The sequence below is a fragment of the Poecilia reticulata genome, chromosome 17 (genome assembly GCF_904066995.2).
Source record: "Poecilia reticulata chromosome 17, P_reticulata-male-v2, whole genome shotgun sequence".
NCBI classification, from domain to species: Eukaryota; Metazoa; Chordata; class Actinopteri; order Cyprinodontiformes; family Poeciliidae; genus Poecilia; species Poecilia reticulata.
In genome coordinates this window covers 14020251-14036020 of record NC_088846.1, presented here as the reverse complement: position 1 = coordinate 14036020, position 15770 = coordinate 14020251, and the positions used below count along the sequence as shown (strand labels likewise).

The following is a 15770-nucleotide window of genomic DNA, read 5'->3' as shown; positions in this document are numbered from 1 at the left end:
ATGAAAGTATTTTAAATGTGCTGTTTTAAGGTGACTCGTAAACCTTCAGACTCTGTCAGAGAAATGGCTTTGCTCCTGCTTTACTTTTTTCTTGTCTCTGGTGAGCTTTATTTCTATAATGGTGAGTTAAAACATTCTACTAGCTTCTGAAAACTCCTGAATCAAGGTTTCTTACTCTTAATTCAGAATGGAACTTGTCAAATGTTTTAAACAATTGGTGCAGGAGTGACTTGTCATGACTTTAATCGTAACATTTTGTCTTTTTAGATGAAGGTATAGCAAAGGCCAGCACAACACTGGCTTTTTTTTTTTTTTTTTTTTGACCATAAAATGGGAAATTACTCATTTAGGTGTGTAGCAATACTAGAACATCTAAATGGCAATGAGCACAAAACAATATTACCTGAGCTTAAGCTAACTTTGAAAGCTTGCCTTGCAAAATACACAACAGCTCCATAGATGTACCACATGAGGATAATCTCACCAGCTACTTTGCTGATGCTCTTATTGCTTCAATAAACAACCTCTGACTGCAAAGGGTTTGGTAACTTTAGTTGAAATTAGTTTCTGAAATTTTTAACATTTTGCTTTTGTTTTTTCTAGCTCAAACAACATACAGAAGTACCAGTCCTTCAGGTAATTAGTGTAATTGACATTTTTCCACCACTCTTTGTTGGCCTTGTGAAATTTGTCCAGAAACTTCAGTCTATTAAAATTTTACTGGTACAATTCTGTATCTACATTTGGGGGTGGGGTGTTTTAAATCTATTTTGCAGTTCTAAGCATCACATCAGGACTGCTTAGTAATTTATTCTATTACAGTTTAATTTGACTACCTTGTGCTTTGTCACTTCTCAGCTGAAACGGTAGGAAATGCCAACGCAACAGGTAATTGTTACAACCACATTTAGTATTCCTTTACCACTGAAATGTAGGCTTAGACATTTAAAACGTTTCAACTGGTGCTTAGTACCTGCTTTAAATTATTTTTTATAGCTCAACTGGTCTCACTGAATTTCCAGATCAATCTAGCTCCACATCTTTATGTTTAACCTGAGGACTAAATTACCTCTTTGAGAAGTTTTACGTGGAACTTAAAGGAGACTTTGATTTCTTTACATTTTTATGGCAAACATTTTAAATAACACACAGAAATTAATTGCTTTATGACAGGTTATTGATTAAAAAAAAAAACATTGTACATAAAATTAATGCAATATTCTTATGAACACCACCAAATACAAAAATAAGCAAGCCCAATTAAGTAACGGGCAAAACTAATAGGCTTAGAAATGGCACATATCCAACTGGTGTTTTGGATCACGTAACAATCACTGTGCTTTGTCATTATTTCTAGATTAGATGTTTCTTCCAAGTTTTATTTTCTTTAAATTTAATTTGACTAACGTATACTTTGCAATTCACCAGCTGAAACAACTGCTACAAATGTCAACGCAACAGGTAAAACAACCACTGCTTTTATTCCTACAGTGCATCAGTTTTAAGTGGATTCCAACCAGCTAGATAATTGAGTTATTTGATCTTAAGAGTTTTTTTCTTTTTAAACTCATTTGACTTGCTTTGCAATTTTCAGCTGAAACAACTGTTAGAATTGCCAACACAACAGGTAATCAATGTTTTCATTCTGACAACTAATCAAATTTCAGTGGATTCCAACTAACTAGCTAACTTGTCTTAGTTTTCTTTCTTTTAAAATTCATTTGACTTGTGCTTTGCAATTTTCCAGCTGAAACAACAGTTGCAAATGTCAATGCAACAGGTAAGCAAACACAATCACAGTGTTCACTCCTTTAATTTACTGCTGTGCTTTCGCTTTCATTGCTCCCATTATGTTTGTGACCCTTGTTTCAGGGTCTGCCTGTCAAATTATTTCATTATTTTCACTTCAAATTGAGTATTTTAAAGGTAAAAAAGTACAAGGGGATCATGTCGAGTTTCATCTGAAAAAGCTGTGCTTTCTCTAGTTGGTCCAGGCTGCTCAAATCCACCAGTACTGTGCTGTGCGGATCAGAATAATGACTGTCGTAGGGGCTCATGTTACTGTGATCAGGCCTGTGTGAAATTAAGGGACTGCTGCTCCGACTTTGCGTCGACCTGCAAGAACTGTAAGTAAGAGTAAACACAATAAAGTAAGAGAAAATACATAATTCCTTACAATGCAGCCTAAACTCATTAGTGGAGACTGATTAAATTAATTAAACACGTGGTTCAAGAAGGAGGAAATTAGTCCTTGTAAACATATAAACAAACATATGATAAGCGTGATAGACAGTAATCACAGTTGATTAAAATAGCACGTGTTGCACCCTTAAAAAGAACTTAAAAACTCAGATTGTTGCTTTTGTGCAACTTTATTAAGCAAATCATGGGCTCTACACACACTACATTAAAACTGATTTTGCATTGCAGTTGCCTATAACATTTAAAATACTGTAGTCTCTCATCTTACTTTTCTTGACAGCAGTAGATATTTTATCCCAAGAGAAGATTTCCAGGTAAACTTAAAAGCTGCTCAACACCAATTAACCTTTAAGGTTAAGAAAATTCATATAATTGTCCGGCATAACACTAAAAAGTGCCATGACTTGATCATTTGAACTAAATGTGCAGTGAAAATCCACCTCTTCTAGATACTATGTAATATGGTGAAATCAATCAATCAATCAATCAAATTTTATTTGTATAGCACATTTCAGCAGCAAGGCATTTCAAAGTGCTTTACATAATTAAAATAAAAACAGAAATAATCAGTGAGAAAGAGAGAGATTTAAAAAAATAAGAAAAAATAAAAATAAAAATAAAAATAAAAACAAAAAAACAAAAAACATTATATCATTAAAACATCGAAAAGAAAGAAGAAGAAATTAAAAACATTAAAGACATAAAAAGATGGAAGACATCAAAACCGGCACTCTAACCCTAATTTAGCCATAAGCAACTCTAAACAGGTGAGTTTTAAGTTGAGATTTAAAGGCACCCAGTGTTTCAGCTGTTTTACAGTTTTCTGGAAGTTTGTTCCAAATCTGTGGTGCATAGAAACTGAATGCTGCTTCTCCTCGTCTGGTTCTGGTTCTGGGGATGCAGGGCAGACCAGAACCAGAAGTGTCTTTATGAAATGGCAAACACTTTTTCTGTCAATTACAAAATTATACTTTGAGTGCATTAACATAAAAGTCACACAGTTATAATCTGACAATTTTCTCTACAGTCTTCAATTCAGCCAATAGCAGCACTCCTTGTCCACCGCAAACTGAGACCACTGAATCACAAGCCTCTGCGACTTCTGCTGACTATAACGCATCAACTTCCACATTTACAGGTTGACCAATGCTTTCATTGGTTATCCTGACAGTCAGAGACTAAACTCAAAGGCTGAGGAAACAGCTAAAATGTTACTTCATGACCAAACCTACGTTGGAATTGATTTCACCGGAGAAGAGCCGACACGATTAATCATGATGAATCGATTACTGAGATAACCGTCAACTAATTTAGGAATGGATTAATCATTAACTGGAGCATACAGATTCAAAAAAGCGTCATTTGCTGAAAGAACAACATGCTCAGAGCAGTAATTAAGCTAAAATTGTACAAATAATTATGCCTTTTGCATTTAAGAAATTAAGAATCTTAACCTTAATGATATGTTCTACCAATTATTCTACCAAACAATTAAAGAATGGGGAAACAGATAACAATCCTCATAGTTTAAAAAAAGACTCGAGGCCTATTTTCAGCTTCTCTTGGTTAAATAAAAAATCTGAAGAATGTGTCATTTTTAGCCTATTAATAGTAAAAAAAAAAATAATTGATTACTAAAAACAATTGTTAGTTGCAGCCCTATGCTAGAGATGATGATTTAATTATCAACAATCAAATTGTTTCGGGTGTCAAAGGATTAATATTTTTATGTAAAGCTGATTTTATTTCTTAGAGCTGATATTGTTTTGTCTGACTGCTAGTAAAAATGAAGTGCAGAAGAGCAGTGAGTTTGGAGAAGAAAAGTCAAAGTGCAGAGTTTAGCTGATGCTATTTCTTTGTTTCAGATTTCCAATCTCTGACACTTCACCTAAAAGTCTCTCTGTTAACCCGCGGTAACAATAACAATGATGGGATTTCTCAGGCTTTGTTTAGCGTAAGTATATATTCCCTTTTAATTTGAATCGCACATAGTCAGGTTCATAAAGTTATTTGCTCATAATTGACAGGTTTCTCCTTTCCCGCAGTATTTATCCCAAATCCTTCGTGAGCCGGCCTGTGAAAATTGCTCTCTGACAATCAAGCACATCTCATTCAACTAAACCCCCAGGAATAGAGCTGCATATGGAAAAAAAAAAGTGACGCAGTCACTGAAGTCGACATAGTGGGTTGTGCAGCCAAAGTTCTGGAGTTAAAATTTCTGTCTATTATTGGTACCAATCCTTATTGTAATTTTTTTCGGCAGGTTCTAAGCTCTTTTTTTTCTTCTCTACTAAAACTGGTAAAGAATATTATTATTATTGCTCTGTAAATCCAGATAAACAATTAAACAAATTCTACAATAAACTGTTGAAGGAAAATGGCACTGATTCACAGTTGAGACGAGATATTTGCATATAGTGCAAAAAAATTAGGAGAGAAACTTTGTAGAAGTTTGTCGGACTTCCTCCTGCGTCAGATGCCTGTACACACACGTACATCCACAGACGGCTGACGTTGTCAAACACAAAGGCATAAAGCTTTAACATGTGTAGGCGGATCCCCACAACAATCAACTGAAGCACTAAGAAACTATAGCTACACAGATTGTACTTGCCTAGAACACAGTGCAGTTCAGAGGTTGAGGGACTAAGACAAAACCAGGTGCATTGTGACTTATTTACAGATTCCAAAAGTGTAGATTCTGAGATTTCTAGTCATTTGAAAAAAAAAAAACAATTAAAGAATGGGGAAACAGATAACAATCCTCATAGTTTAAAAAAGAAATGTCCCCAAACCTGATGAGCAACTTTGTGGTGCAAAGAAAGGCTGTTCATTCACATTACTGTGCAATAAAAAATAACCTCAGGATTGATTGGCAACAGGTTTGCCCGGGAATGTGCGCAGACAAAAGAGAGCATTTGTCTGACTCATCTTGTAGGAAACATAATTGAATTAATTTTAGGTAATACATTTACTTGATGCGGTTTATCCAACACATTCTCACTCCCAACTCATCACATATTGACGTTCAGGTTCACTACTTTCTGGTAGTGAACCTGAACGTCAATATGTGAACCTGACGCCGAGGTTGTGACTTGAAGGGTTCTCTCATTGAATGTTGTACCGTTCCCTAAGCGTCCGATATTTACGACTTAGGAACGAATAAGATGACGTATCTATTTTTTTAAAAACCTTTATTTACAATGTATGTGCTAGTTTGAACAGGATATTAATGATATTTACTACATAAACGTTCATAAAACTTTAATTTGGTATTTAAAAATAACTCGGTAAAATATAAAAACGGAGAACTGCAAAATAACTAGAGTGTTGCGTTATAAAGTTGATGATTGCAGTTTTAGGACTTAATGGCAGTCGGGCTGTGCCGTGAATGGTTGAAGACATTCGCGGCAACATTTATAAAAGAAATTTACCGGAAGAACTGGGCGGGAAGCTAGCTACATTAGCCTCTTGGAGTCCATAAGCTTCAACTGAACCTGCACTTAATACATTTAATTAGCCATGCTAGAGTCACAGAATTCTTTATAGACATGCTTGTTGTAAAATTTGAGGATCGATATAAACGCCAGTGACCCTAGGCTGTAATAATCCTTAAAAGTTTGTCTATGAGCCCCTGTCTGTTTGCAGCTAGGCCGTTTACTTCCAATTAAAACGAACTTGGATCATTACAGGGAAAGATCGCTCCACCTGTCTATTGTGTTTATTGCTGTTGCAACTTATAAAGAGAAATCAAGAACTTTCAAAATCTGAACATTTCTTTTTTTTATGTCAACAGGTTCTTTGATCTCATCACCTCACGTATATTTCTGCTCTTTTATATAGCACCCACAAAAGGCACTTTTAAGAGCCACATCTGTTTTATCTGTTCATCGTCTTTGTGTCCTTAATTTGTCTATTCTTAACTTGTCAACAGTACTGTCTGTCTGTCCGTCTGTTTGTTTCTCCATCTGAAGTCTTTGTTGTTTTGTTGTTGTTTTTTTTGCACTTTGCCATTGTTTTTTAAGTATGACACGGCCCAAATTCAGGCCATGCCCAAAGTGTGAAACGCCTGACCAGGCAAACAGAAAAACTTGTTTTGTCTGCCACCAGAGTCTTTCCACCAAAAAAAATCTAAAAGAAAAGCTGCAGATTTTTGACGATCAGTGGAGGGAAGCTGTTTTAAATAACAGAAACGTTTCCAGAGTAATATATTCTGCACAAATCGCAGTAAGTATACATTTTTAGACTGAAAAAGTTCTGTTAATGAGCAAAATGTAGCCCGTACTCCTCTTGTTAACTTAAACATTCTTCTCTGACTTTTCCATATGAAATAGTTGAGATGTTAACACCACAAAGCACACATGACTTTGAAAATATAAATTATTTTATCAATATGTTGCTAAAGATGAAAAACAACTGCTCTAATAGGATGGTGTGTTTAAGTAATTTGTTACATGTTCTTATCAATTGCAGGTCCGCAAACTCCATGCTTTAGGCTTCAAGCCCATTTGATTTTTCGCGAAGCAACAATCATCTTCAAGCAAGTGGGTTGCAGACATAACTACACATTTGGAGACCACGGATACCACGAAAAATGTTTTGGATAAGATGCAGAGGGCTTATGAGTTTCTCCTCTCTGTTGGTAATGCATGTATGTTTGTGTGAGAGTGTGTGTAGAGCCTTATATCAAGTCCACAGAGAGCGAGCAATACTTATGTATTTTTTCTTTAAAATTATGTCTTTCCAAGGCACACCTGTACCAATGCAGCCCCAAACCTCTACAGAAGATGCTTTTACACACAAAGAGCAATTGACTGGTAAAAACGCTGAGGACTTCATTAATGAACCAAAGGAGACCACAGCTGAGGAGCAGCTAAAGATCTCACCACAAAGCCAAGAAGAGACTGTGATTGTGCTTGATCTGGTTCCTGTTCCTCCTCCTCTTGTTCCATCCTCATCAGCTTTCCAGACGAAAAGGGCCCGAAGCCCCTCTCCAGCTGCCTCTCCCATAGACCAGCCAGATCAGGAGTCATCTCAATCACCTGCTGCTAATGCCATCTCATCAAGTCAGGGTGGCCTATGTGACACTGACAGTAAGAAGAGAAAGCTTAAGTTTTGTTTTCCTCAGTCCTGTGACTATTGCTTTTACATCCATTGATTTTCTTACACCGAGGGGACCAACTACCTACTTAAGGAGTTAAGCACTAAAATGCTGCCTGCAACAGTCTTGTTGTATTCTTCCAAAGCCAATGCTAAAATGTTTTTCTCATGTTGTATTTTGCGACGAGCCTTGGCACGAGCTTCGTTTCCGTCTGTGTCTTTGTAAAGACGTTGAGAATCGCCTTTTGATGCTTGCAGCCAGAACCTCGATTCTGCCTGCCAACGAGTCTGGATCAGTTGTTGTAGATGTTGCTGATGATGATAAATAACGGAGATGCAGTTACATATAAGTACTTTTGGAATGTACTCTAATTTTTAAAGTGTAAAAGCTCACCTTCTGCCCACTTCTTAATATCATTGACCCAGTCATCAAGTTGCATGTCAGTCACTGAAAGCTCAGTTTTTAAGGACACCAGGTTGTGATGCTGTTTTTGAAGAGCTTTTGTGGCCTGCATTGACAATTTCAAGTAAAAAAAAAAAAATCAGAGCACAGCAATTATAGGAATGAACAAAAATCAACAGTTTCACTACCTTCTGGTATCGATGAGTTAGTGAGGTGGCCAAGTTGTCATGTTTTTGCTGGTACCAGCGCATGGCCATAAGGGTCAGCATGTCTGTCCGTCCTGTAAACAGAAAGAAGCCCACAATAGTTTTCCGTTATCATAGTTACTTATAATTTCAGGAAACCAATCTTTGGTCTTCTCACCAGCTTTTGACATATGTTTTGTCGTAACAGCGATCCTTGAAAGAAATGCATTGCACTGTTCAACTTCTTCCCCTAGAGTCAAACCAGCACCCTCTTGATATGCTCCACTCCATTCAACCTAAATAAAAGCATGCAAACACAAACAATTTCAACAGTCAAAGATGTTCATGCATTTATGCAAGGTTATTCAATGGCTATTCAGTGTTCCTTACCTCACATTTGAAGTCATGGGCTTTGGCATGGAACACTGAGAGAAATGGCTTCATTTGAAGCAGGTGTTGGAGCTCAGGACAGCTTTTAGATACTTCTTGAAGATATGGCCAGTACTTACATGTTACATCCATGCAAAAAAATGTGATCTGTCTGTTGGCCAACCTTTGCTGCAGGTACAAGGGGTATGCAAATATCTCACCCCTATACATGTTCAGGGCACAAAGTAGGACCCCATGTCTACACACTGCTAGCTCCAATCCCTCCTCGTCCAGCTTGCTGCTGGATCTGTGAGACATCTCCCTGGCTGCTGACCATTGCCCCCCACAAACACCTCTTCCAGAAATCTAGAATGCATAAAATTAAATCAGACATGCTGTCATTACAGGGTATAAGGTTACTGTCATTATAAAGTTATAATCTGCAGTCTTACATGTTTGGTTGATTTGTGTATATAGTCCACAAATGTTACTACATCTTCATCCTTGGCTATGAAAAGGTCCTTAAATATAGCCTGTTCCTCCGATCTGGAAAAAAAAAGGAATAAAAATACTATATAGGTGTTATGGTCCACAGGTAGTGAACATCACTAACCTATACAAAGAATTGTTATATTGCACACATTATACAATACCCTGCTGCATTCTTGAAACGGTAATGCTTGCGGTTTCCATCCACTGAAAGTGCAAGCATATCTGGGGTACAAGCTTGACATTTGAAGGGATCCTTCCTTAACATTTTATCTAACTCATGTCTTACAGCTTCCCACTCGAAAAAACTTTTCAGGAAGCTGTCAGCCGAGATCTTTCCTGTCTGATTTAAGATGAGAGACAAATTTAAAAAAGAAAAATTACACAAGGACATAGGTGACCAAATCCAAGGCATCAAGGATAGGTGTTCTTCAAGTTCTAGGTGTGTCCTTTGCTAAAAACATCTCATTCAATCAATTTTGATGTTACCAGGACTTCCGAAATGTTCAGATTTCGGAAGTTCTTGATTTCTCTTTATAAGTTGCAACAGCAATAAACAAAATAGACAGGTGGAGCGATCTTTCCCTGTAATGATCCAAGTTCGTTTTAATTGGAAGTAAACGGCCTAGCTGCAAACAGACAGGGGCTCATAGACAAACTTTTAAGGTTCATTACAGCCTAGGGTCACTGGCTTTTATATCCTCAAATTTTACAACAAGCATGTCTATAAAGAATTCTGTAACTCTAGCATGGCTAATTAAATGTATTAAGTGCAGGTTCAGTTGAAGCGTATGGACTCCAAGAGGCTAATGTAGCTAGCTTCCCGCCCAGTTCTTCCGGTAAATTTCTTTTATAAATGTTACAAACGTGTCTAAATGTCTTCAACCATTCGCGGCACAGTCCGACTGCCATTAAGTCCTAAAACTGCAATCATCAACTTTATAACGCAACACTCTAGTTATTTTTTTGTGTTATAGTACAGAAACATTTTGGACAGATTCAGGTTTGTACTCACAGGGGTGCAAGCGTCGCATGCGATGACGTCAGCGTCTTCTTCATGGGTTTTTGCGGGATACGTACTTATTTTTATTATTTCAATAAAAAATATTAAAACGTTCACAGAACTGTTTGCATGCAATCACAAAAGAAAATAATTCTTATTTTTTCTTAAATTAAGTTGGTAAATTTAAAATAAAGGATTTTAAATCGAGCTAAAAAAAAAAAGGCTTTTAAATCAACCTAACAACAACCACAACAAAAACCCTCCGGTTTTATATTTTACTGAGTTATTTTTAAATACCAAATTAAAGTTTTATGAACGTTTATGTAGTAAATATCATTAATATCCTGTTCAAACTAGCACATACATTGTAAATAAAGGTTTTTTTTTAAAAATAGATACGTCATCTTGTTCGTTCCTAAGTCGTAAATATCGGACGCTTAGGAAATAAAATTAAAAATAAAAATATCGGACGCTTAGGGAACGGTACAACATTCAATGAGAGAACCCTTCAAGTCTCTGGGGGGTACCCTTGGCGTCAATATGTGACGCCGAGGGTACCTGAAAAAACGTCAATATGTGACGAGTTGGGAGTGAGAATGTGTTGTTTTTATCACACCACTGCTCACCTGCCGGATTACCATCATTTAGCCTCGGCTGTCCAAGCCCAGATTTTTATTCTGGAGGCTATATCATAACGGACATGAATGCCTCCGATCATATAAGCAGTGCTGATGTGTTTTCACTTGTATCTTTCTTTTGGATGTCATGTCAAGCATGAAAATATGCCTGTTGATTTCAAAATATATAATAATTCTCATGTCCTGCTGCTGTCTTGGCATTTACCCTGAGAACCAAAGTTATCTCTGCTGGCCAAAGGTTTTTAGCTTGTTACTGACATGGAGCAGGGTTATGTGGCGGATATGTTAAGTAGCCATGTGTTTCTTTCAAATTCTCATCTTATTGGCAAAAACTAAAAATAAATAGCAAAATGCCCAGTATGTTAATCAGCTGTGAATTTCTCTGAGCCCCGAAATAACTAAGATTTACTCTGTAAAAAAAGATGAACCCAAAGAAGGTGTACCTTTTTGTAAAGTCTCTAAAACAATTGAAGGCACTGGGTGGTCTCTTCATGACAGCAAGTATATTTTGCAAAAAGAATGAAAATTTCAACTTTGTCAGAAATTGGTGTTTTTATCTTTTTCTGTGCAGGCGACTTTTTTCTAGTTTTCTCATGGTGCATCTAATATATCATCATGTTGTAGATATATGAGGCAGTGTGTATGACCGAGAATAAAAATTTTACAAATAAAAAAAGTTACTATTAACAAAAAGAAGATTATTATACAACTTAGCTTAGTTTTTTTTTTTACTTAATTTCTCTCCTATTATAAATACATCTGTGCATCTTCATCCATGCTTTTGAGAATGTGTGAATTATGTTACTGATTCGGATCTATCTTCATGCAACGTAAATCTGATTTTCAATTTAATGACTAGAATTAGGACACCAAGTACATCATGAGCTCTTGACTGTAGTGATGTTGACGTTTACTGGGTGAACAGTATTTCCTGCTGTAGGATGACTTCTTGTTGGTGGCGTTAGCTTTAGGACAAGAAAGTTAGTGGCCAATAGTATTGCATTAACAGCCTCTAAAACCCGCCCAGCCAAACGTCAGCAGTGTTATATTTTGACCAGCAGATGGCAGCATATCTTTGGTTTAGACGGCATGATTCTAGCAAAGGAAGAATAAACAAACTTAAGTTAATTTGTGATTTAAAACGCATTTTTATTGAGACATCCAAAATAACAAATAGCTTAGTGATATGTTCACTTACAAAGATAATCTATATTTAATAAAGCACTGATGCTTAATGTTTCATTTATTCTAAGCGAACAATTAAAAACATTGAAAAGAATCCAACATCTATTACAGTTTCCACGTTTGCCTTGCTGCGCTAAATTTGAAGTATTAGGAAATATTTGTCCAAAAAGAGAGCTGGTTTTCCAGGGGCGTGAGCCTGTACAAACACATGCTGACCCCCTGCTCCTCACAGGAGGAGGAGGCAAAAATTTAATTATGAAGAGTGAAGTGAAAACAGGCCCACTCAGCCTTAGGGACCGGCAGGAGCGGATAGTTCAAATTAGAGCGGCATTGTCCGCCCAGGTCCACCTTTGACCCCCGCAGGAGATTTAATTGTACAAATCGCACCAAAGTTTTGTGCATCTGAGAGATCTAGAGCGATACCTGTGTGTCCAGCTGACTGCCAATCTGAAGCATCCTCCTTTTCTCTTCTTTTGGTAACTTTTGCAATTTGTGCCACAAATAAGAAGCGTGTGTTCTCTCAAGAAATCCTCCCCACAACAACCCACCCTCTCAACTGAAGTTAATTCTGCAGAGGGAGTCCTGGGTTCGCATTTCACCCAAAGCTTTGTAAAGTTGGCTCTGATGGGGTCACTTTGAGGTTGAAATGATCTGTAACTGTGTATAAACTGCAGATCAATTACAATATAATGACAAAGGAATGTCCCTCAATTGTGACTACCGCAGAGCCAATGTAGGCCTGAGATGTCATCATGTTTTGGAATAATCAACTGCACTTTGGTTAAAAATAGCACAAAATACTATAAGATCAATGTTTATTGCCAGGATGATATGAAATATTTTTCAAAAGCGTAATTTGGACTATTTAATTTTTTCTTGATTGAATAATGTATTTTTTATCTTACAGTGCATTGCAAAAGCGTACAGAACCCTGCAGCTCCTTCTCATTTAGTGATAATATACTCACAAACAATGAGTATAATGTCAATGTAGTTTATCCGATGGACATACAAAAAGCACTGCATAATTATGAAGTGTAAGAAAAAAAACTCTAAGTTTTGTTTTGGTTTTTTTTCATATCTGAAAAGTGCAGCATGCACATATATCAAATCCCTTTTATTCTAATACCCCTATATACAATTAGATATTTGGCTTCAGAGGTCAGCGTCTTAGGAAAGAGATTCCACCTGTGTGTAATTTAAGCTAAATAGAAATTCAGAAAATTGACTATTTTATTTCAAAGAGCACAATTTAATCCATTATCTGAAAATGGAAAGTGTATGGCACAACTGCAAACCTCCCAAGACAATCAAATATAAAGAATGGGCAGGTGGATCTTTTGTCAAAAACAGCAGAGGCCCACAGTTCAGGTGGAAAAATTTGTTGACACGACAAAAATGAGTCTTACACTCCACAAGTTTGACCTCTTACTGACAGTAGGAAGAACTAAAAAGATGCAGAGGACACTGCAAACATATGGAAAAAGATCCTCCAGTCAGGTGAGACAAAAACGTAACTTTTGGCTCACATACAAAATGTCATATGTGGTGGAAACGTTAAGTGTGTACATTACCCCGAACAGACCAGCACATAAGGGGAAACTAGTCAGAATGAATGGGTTGACGGTGGTAAATGCAGGGCAATCTTAGAAGAGGCTACAAAAGGCTTGAGATTATTACAGAAGTTTAGGTTTCAGCAGGACAGGTCTGTACGTACTGCCAGAGAATAACATTTAACTTTCTGCGCACAATAAACTTGTAAACTTGCAGTTGTAACTGCAGGGAATGATAATTCTGCAAAGTATCGTATTGAATCGATGGCTGAACATTTATGTCCGCCACAGTTTTAAGATCTTTATGTAAAATAAAATAAAGAGCTATGCATCATTTTCCTTCCTCCTTACTGTTATGTGCTGATTTGTTTGGTCTATTATGCAAATTGCCAATAAAGTAAATAGAAACTTTAGGGTGTTATGCAATAAAATGTTAAAGCTAAAGAGGGTTCAACACTTTAGGAATGTACTGTAGGTATTCAGAAAAAAGTTATAAAGCAGGTTAATATTTACACTTTTTTATATTTTCTAATACTTTAAAACACACACACACATACGCATTCGGGGAGAGATTTCATCATTCCTTTTCCCTGCGGTGTGTGCACGTTGTGGGCCCCGGTGTTATTGATCCTGATTGGGCCTCACAGGAGGAGATTCCGGCCCGCCATTGACCCACACTTTTTGCATGTTTCCATCCTTCTCTCGGATGATCAGAGGCGCGCAAGTCTCCCCTCATGTCTGCCGACTGGCCGTACTTGCGTGAGTTTTCTGATTGTCAGTTGGCGAAAGGAGGGGTAGCGGGAGGAAAGGGGAAAATGAAGTTACTGAGAGTCTCGCAAAATCACTAGCAGGTCTCGCCTGACGTTTTTCTGGCTTGGTGACTGTCAAAACATTCCCCATATGCACCCGTACCCCTCCTCCGCTTTCCCCCAGAAAGCCTGTGGCTCACAGGCTGCTCTCCTCTTCAAAGTAAAACTTCTCAGCCATGTGGCCTGCGTTGAATGTTTGTGTTGACGAGCGCCTAGTTCCTATGAACTCCTCATAAGGATCCTTTTTCTCTTCATCGCTGCTTATGAAGCACTTAAAAAGTGTCATGGCGAGGAAGGAGTAAAAGAGCATCACAAAAAGTATGTAGAAGTAAGCATTGTCGTAAGTCTCCCTGGAAGTGGAGAACGCCGGATGAGTGTGAGAAAGTGGACTCACGGTGGAGTTGGAAAAAGTTCTGTTCGCTTCCGCGTCGTGGACGGCGAGGCTCGTGTCCTCCAGAATTTGCTTGCATCGGCTAAAGAGAGCAAGAAAGTGGGTCCGGTTCGTGCTCTTCATATTTAAATGTAAAAAAGAAATAATTAACTAGAAGCCAAATAAAACTGAAAAATGCGCAGGGAAACGAACATGGACAACTGAAAATGGGCAGCAAATGGCACGGGTGCACAGGAGGGAGGCACACACCACTTTAGGAAAGGCATGCTGTGAGCCACCCACTCTTTAAGTGGCTTGATAAGGTGGCATTTCTCAGATAAAGCTCCCCTTTTTCCTGCCCTGTTGCATGCACAATATGGCTGAAGTGCACACAGAAAAAAATATCTTGTTGAGTAAAACAAACACTAAAACTAGTCAATTTTCTCTCATCAAATATCCTGACTGTACATATCTTTGCTTTAATATTTTTAACCGAAATCTTAATATTTTCTTTTTTTAGCCTATCGTCTTTGTCCTTCTTCCTTTCACTTTTAATTTGGGGGTTGGAAGCTGCAGAGACGCTTGGATTGTTGTCAGCTCCGGTCAAGTAGTCTACTCATTTCAAAGAGTGTTGGGGTCAGAGGTTAAGTTGTCTCCAGTGTGTAGCTGCTTGACTGACACTTTGTTCCAAAGCAACCCCTTTGGCTTTTTTTTTTTTCTTTTTTTCTTACTCTTACAAGTTCAGAGCAGTTGTAAAAGAAAAAAAATTAAAACCTTCCTCAGAGTTATAAAAATATAGCAAAGTTTAGTTTGATCTAATTTTGGTCAACCAGCAAACTTAAACAAATGCAGCCAATGAAGCTGAAATGCAAAAAAAATAACCAACAACTAAAAACTAACCACACAAACAAAAAAACATAAGAAACACACAAACATTTAAACACACATTTATGCTCGTTTTAGGGCTGTATGATAAATGACACCGACAGCTGCACACCTGATTCCTGAAACTCGGAGGGAAAGCGAGAGAAAAAACAGCGGGGAATGATAAAAATGCGCTTGCGATTTGTTTAACCTTCTGGGGACTCTACCCACTGGGTGAGCAGTGTTTTTCATCTCTGTTTGGCGGTTGGAGCCCAAAGCCGTCTGAGCTCTGTGCAGCCATGTCAGTGACTGATGTCCCAGTGTGTCTGAGGCCTGTCGACCTTATATAATTTACAGCCGCTCTGCTTTAGTCATTATGGGGTGTGAAGGAGCCACCGGGGAGCGGGAATTTGTTCGAAAGGAGTGTTTATGAAAGAGGATATATTTATGATTTAGTGCTGGAGAGTGTGAGTGAGACAGAAAATCACAAGACCAAAGTACCTCCAAGACACATAGAACCATTCTTACAAAATACGACGGGAAATCTAACAGGGGTCCCTCTGAGTATAGCTGTTTTTTTTAAATTATTGTTTATTTTATT

At 37.6% G+C, this 15770-nt stretch overlaps 1 protein-coding gene and 1 long non-coding RNA gene across 2 annotated transcripts; one reads left to right on the top strand and one right to left on the bottom strand.

Moving 5' to 3' along the window:
- Nucleotides 1-15: 15 nt before the first annotated feature.
- On the top strand, nucleotides 16-5283 carry LOC103479397 (uncharacterized). The gene is made up of 9 exons (XM_081598360.1): nucleotides 16-121; nucleotides 604-636; nucleotides 859-888; nucleotides 1429-1461; nucleotides 1595-1627; nucleotides 1748-1780; nucleotides 1986-2126; nucleotides 4068-4156; nucleotides 4248-5283. The coding sequence occupies exons 1-9, from the start codon at nucleotides 16-18 to the stop codon at nucleotides 4320-4322; spliced, it is 573 nt and encodes a 190-aa protein (XP_081454486.1). The 3' UTR covers nucleotides 4323-5283.
- A 3110-nt stretch (nucleotides 5284-8393) lies between these two features.
- On the bottom strand, nucleotides 8394-9753 carry LOC145548080 (uncharacterized). Its single transcript, XR_014084373.1, has 3 exons — nucleotides 8913-9753; nucleotides 8712-8805; nucleotides 8394-8625 (listed from the first exon to the last, which is right to left on the bottom strand). It is a non-coding gene; the product is annotated as an uncharacterized LOC145548080 (long non-coding RNA).
- Nucleotides 9754-15770: the final 6017 nt, after the last annotated feature.

Excerpts from the sequence above, each read along its gene's own strand:
- LOC103479397 (XM_081598360.1), top strand. The coding sequence starts at position 16 with ATGTGCTGTTTTAAGGTGACTCGTAAACCTTCAGACTCTGTCAGAGAA. Across the intron at positions 2,127-4,067 it reads TGCGTCGACCTGCAAGAACT|ATTTCCAATCTCTGACACTT; the intron begins GTAAGTAAGAGT and ends TCTTTGTTTCAG. Across the intron at positions 4,157-4,247 it reads TTTCTCAGGCTTTGTTTAGC|TATTTATCCCAAATCCTTCG; the intron begins GTAAGTATATAT and ends CCTTTCCCGCAG.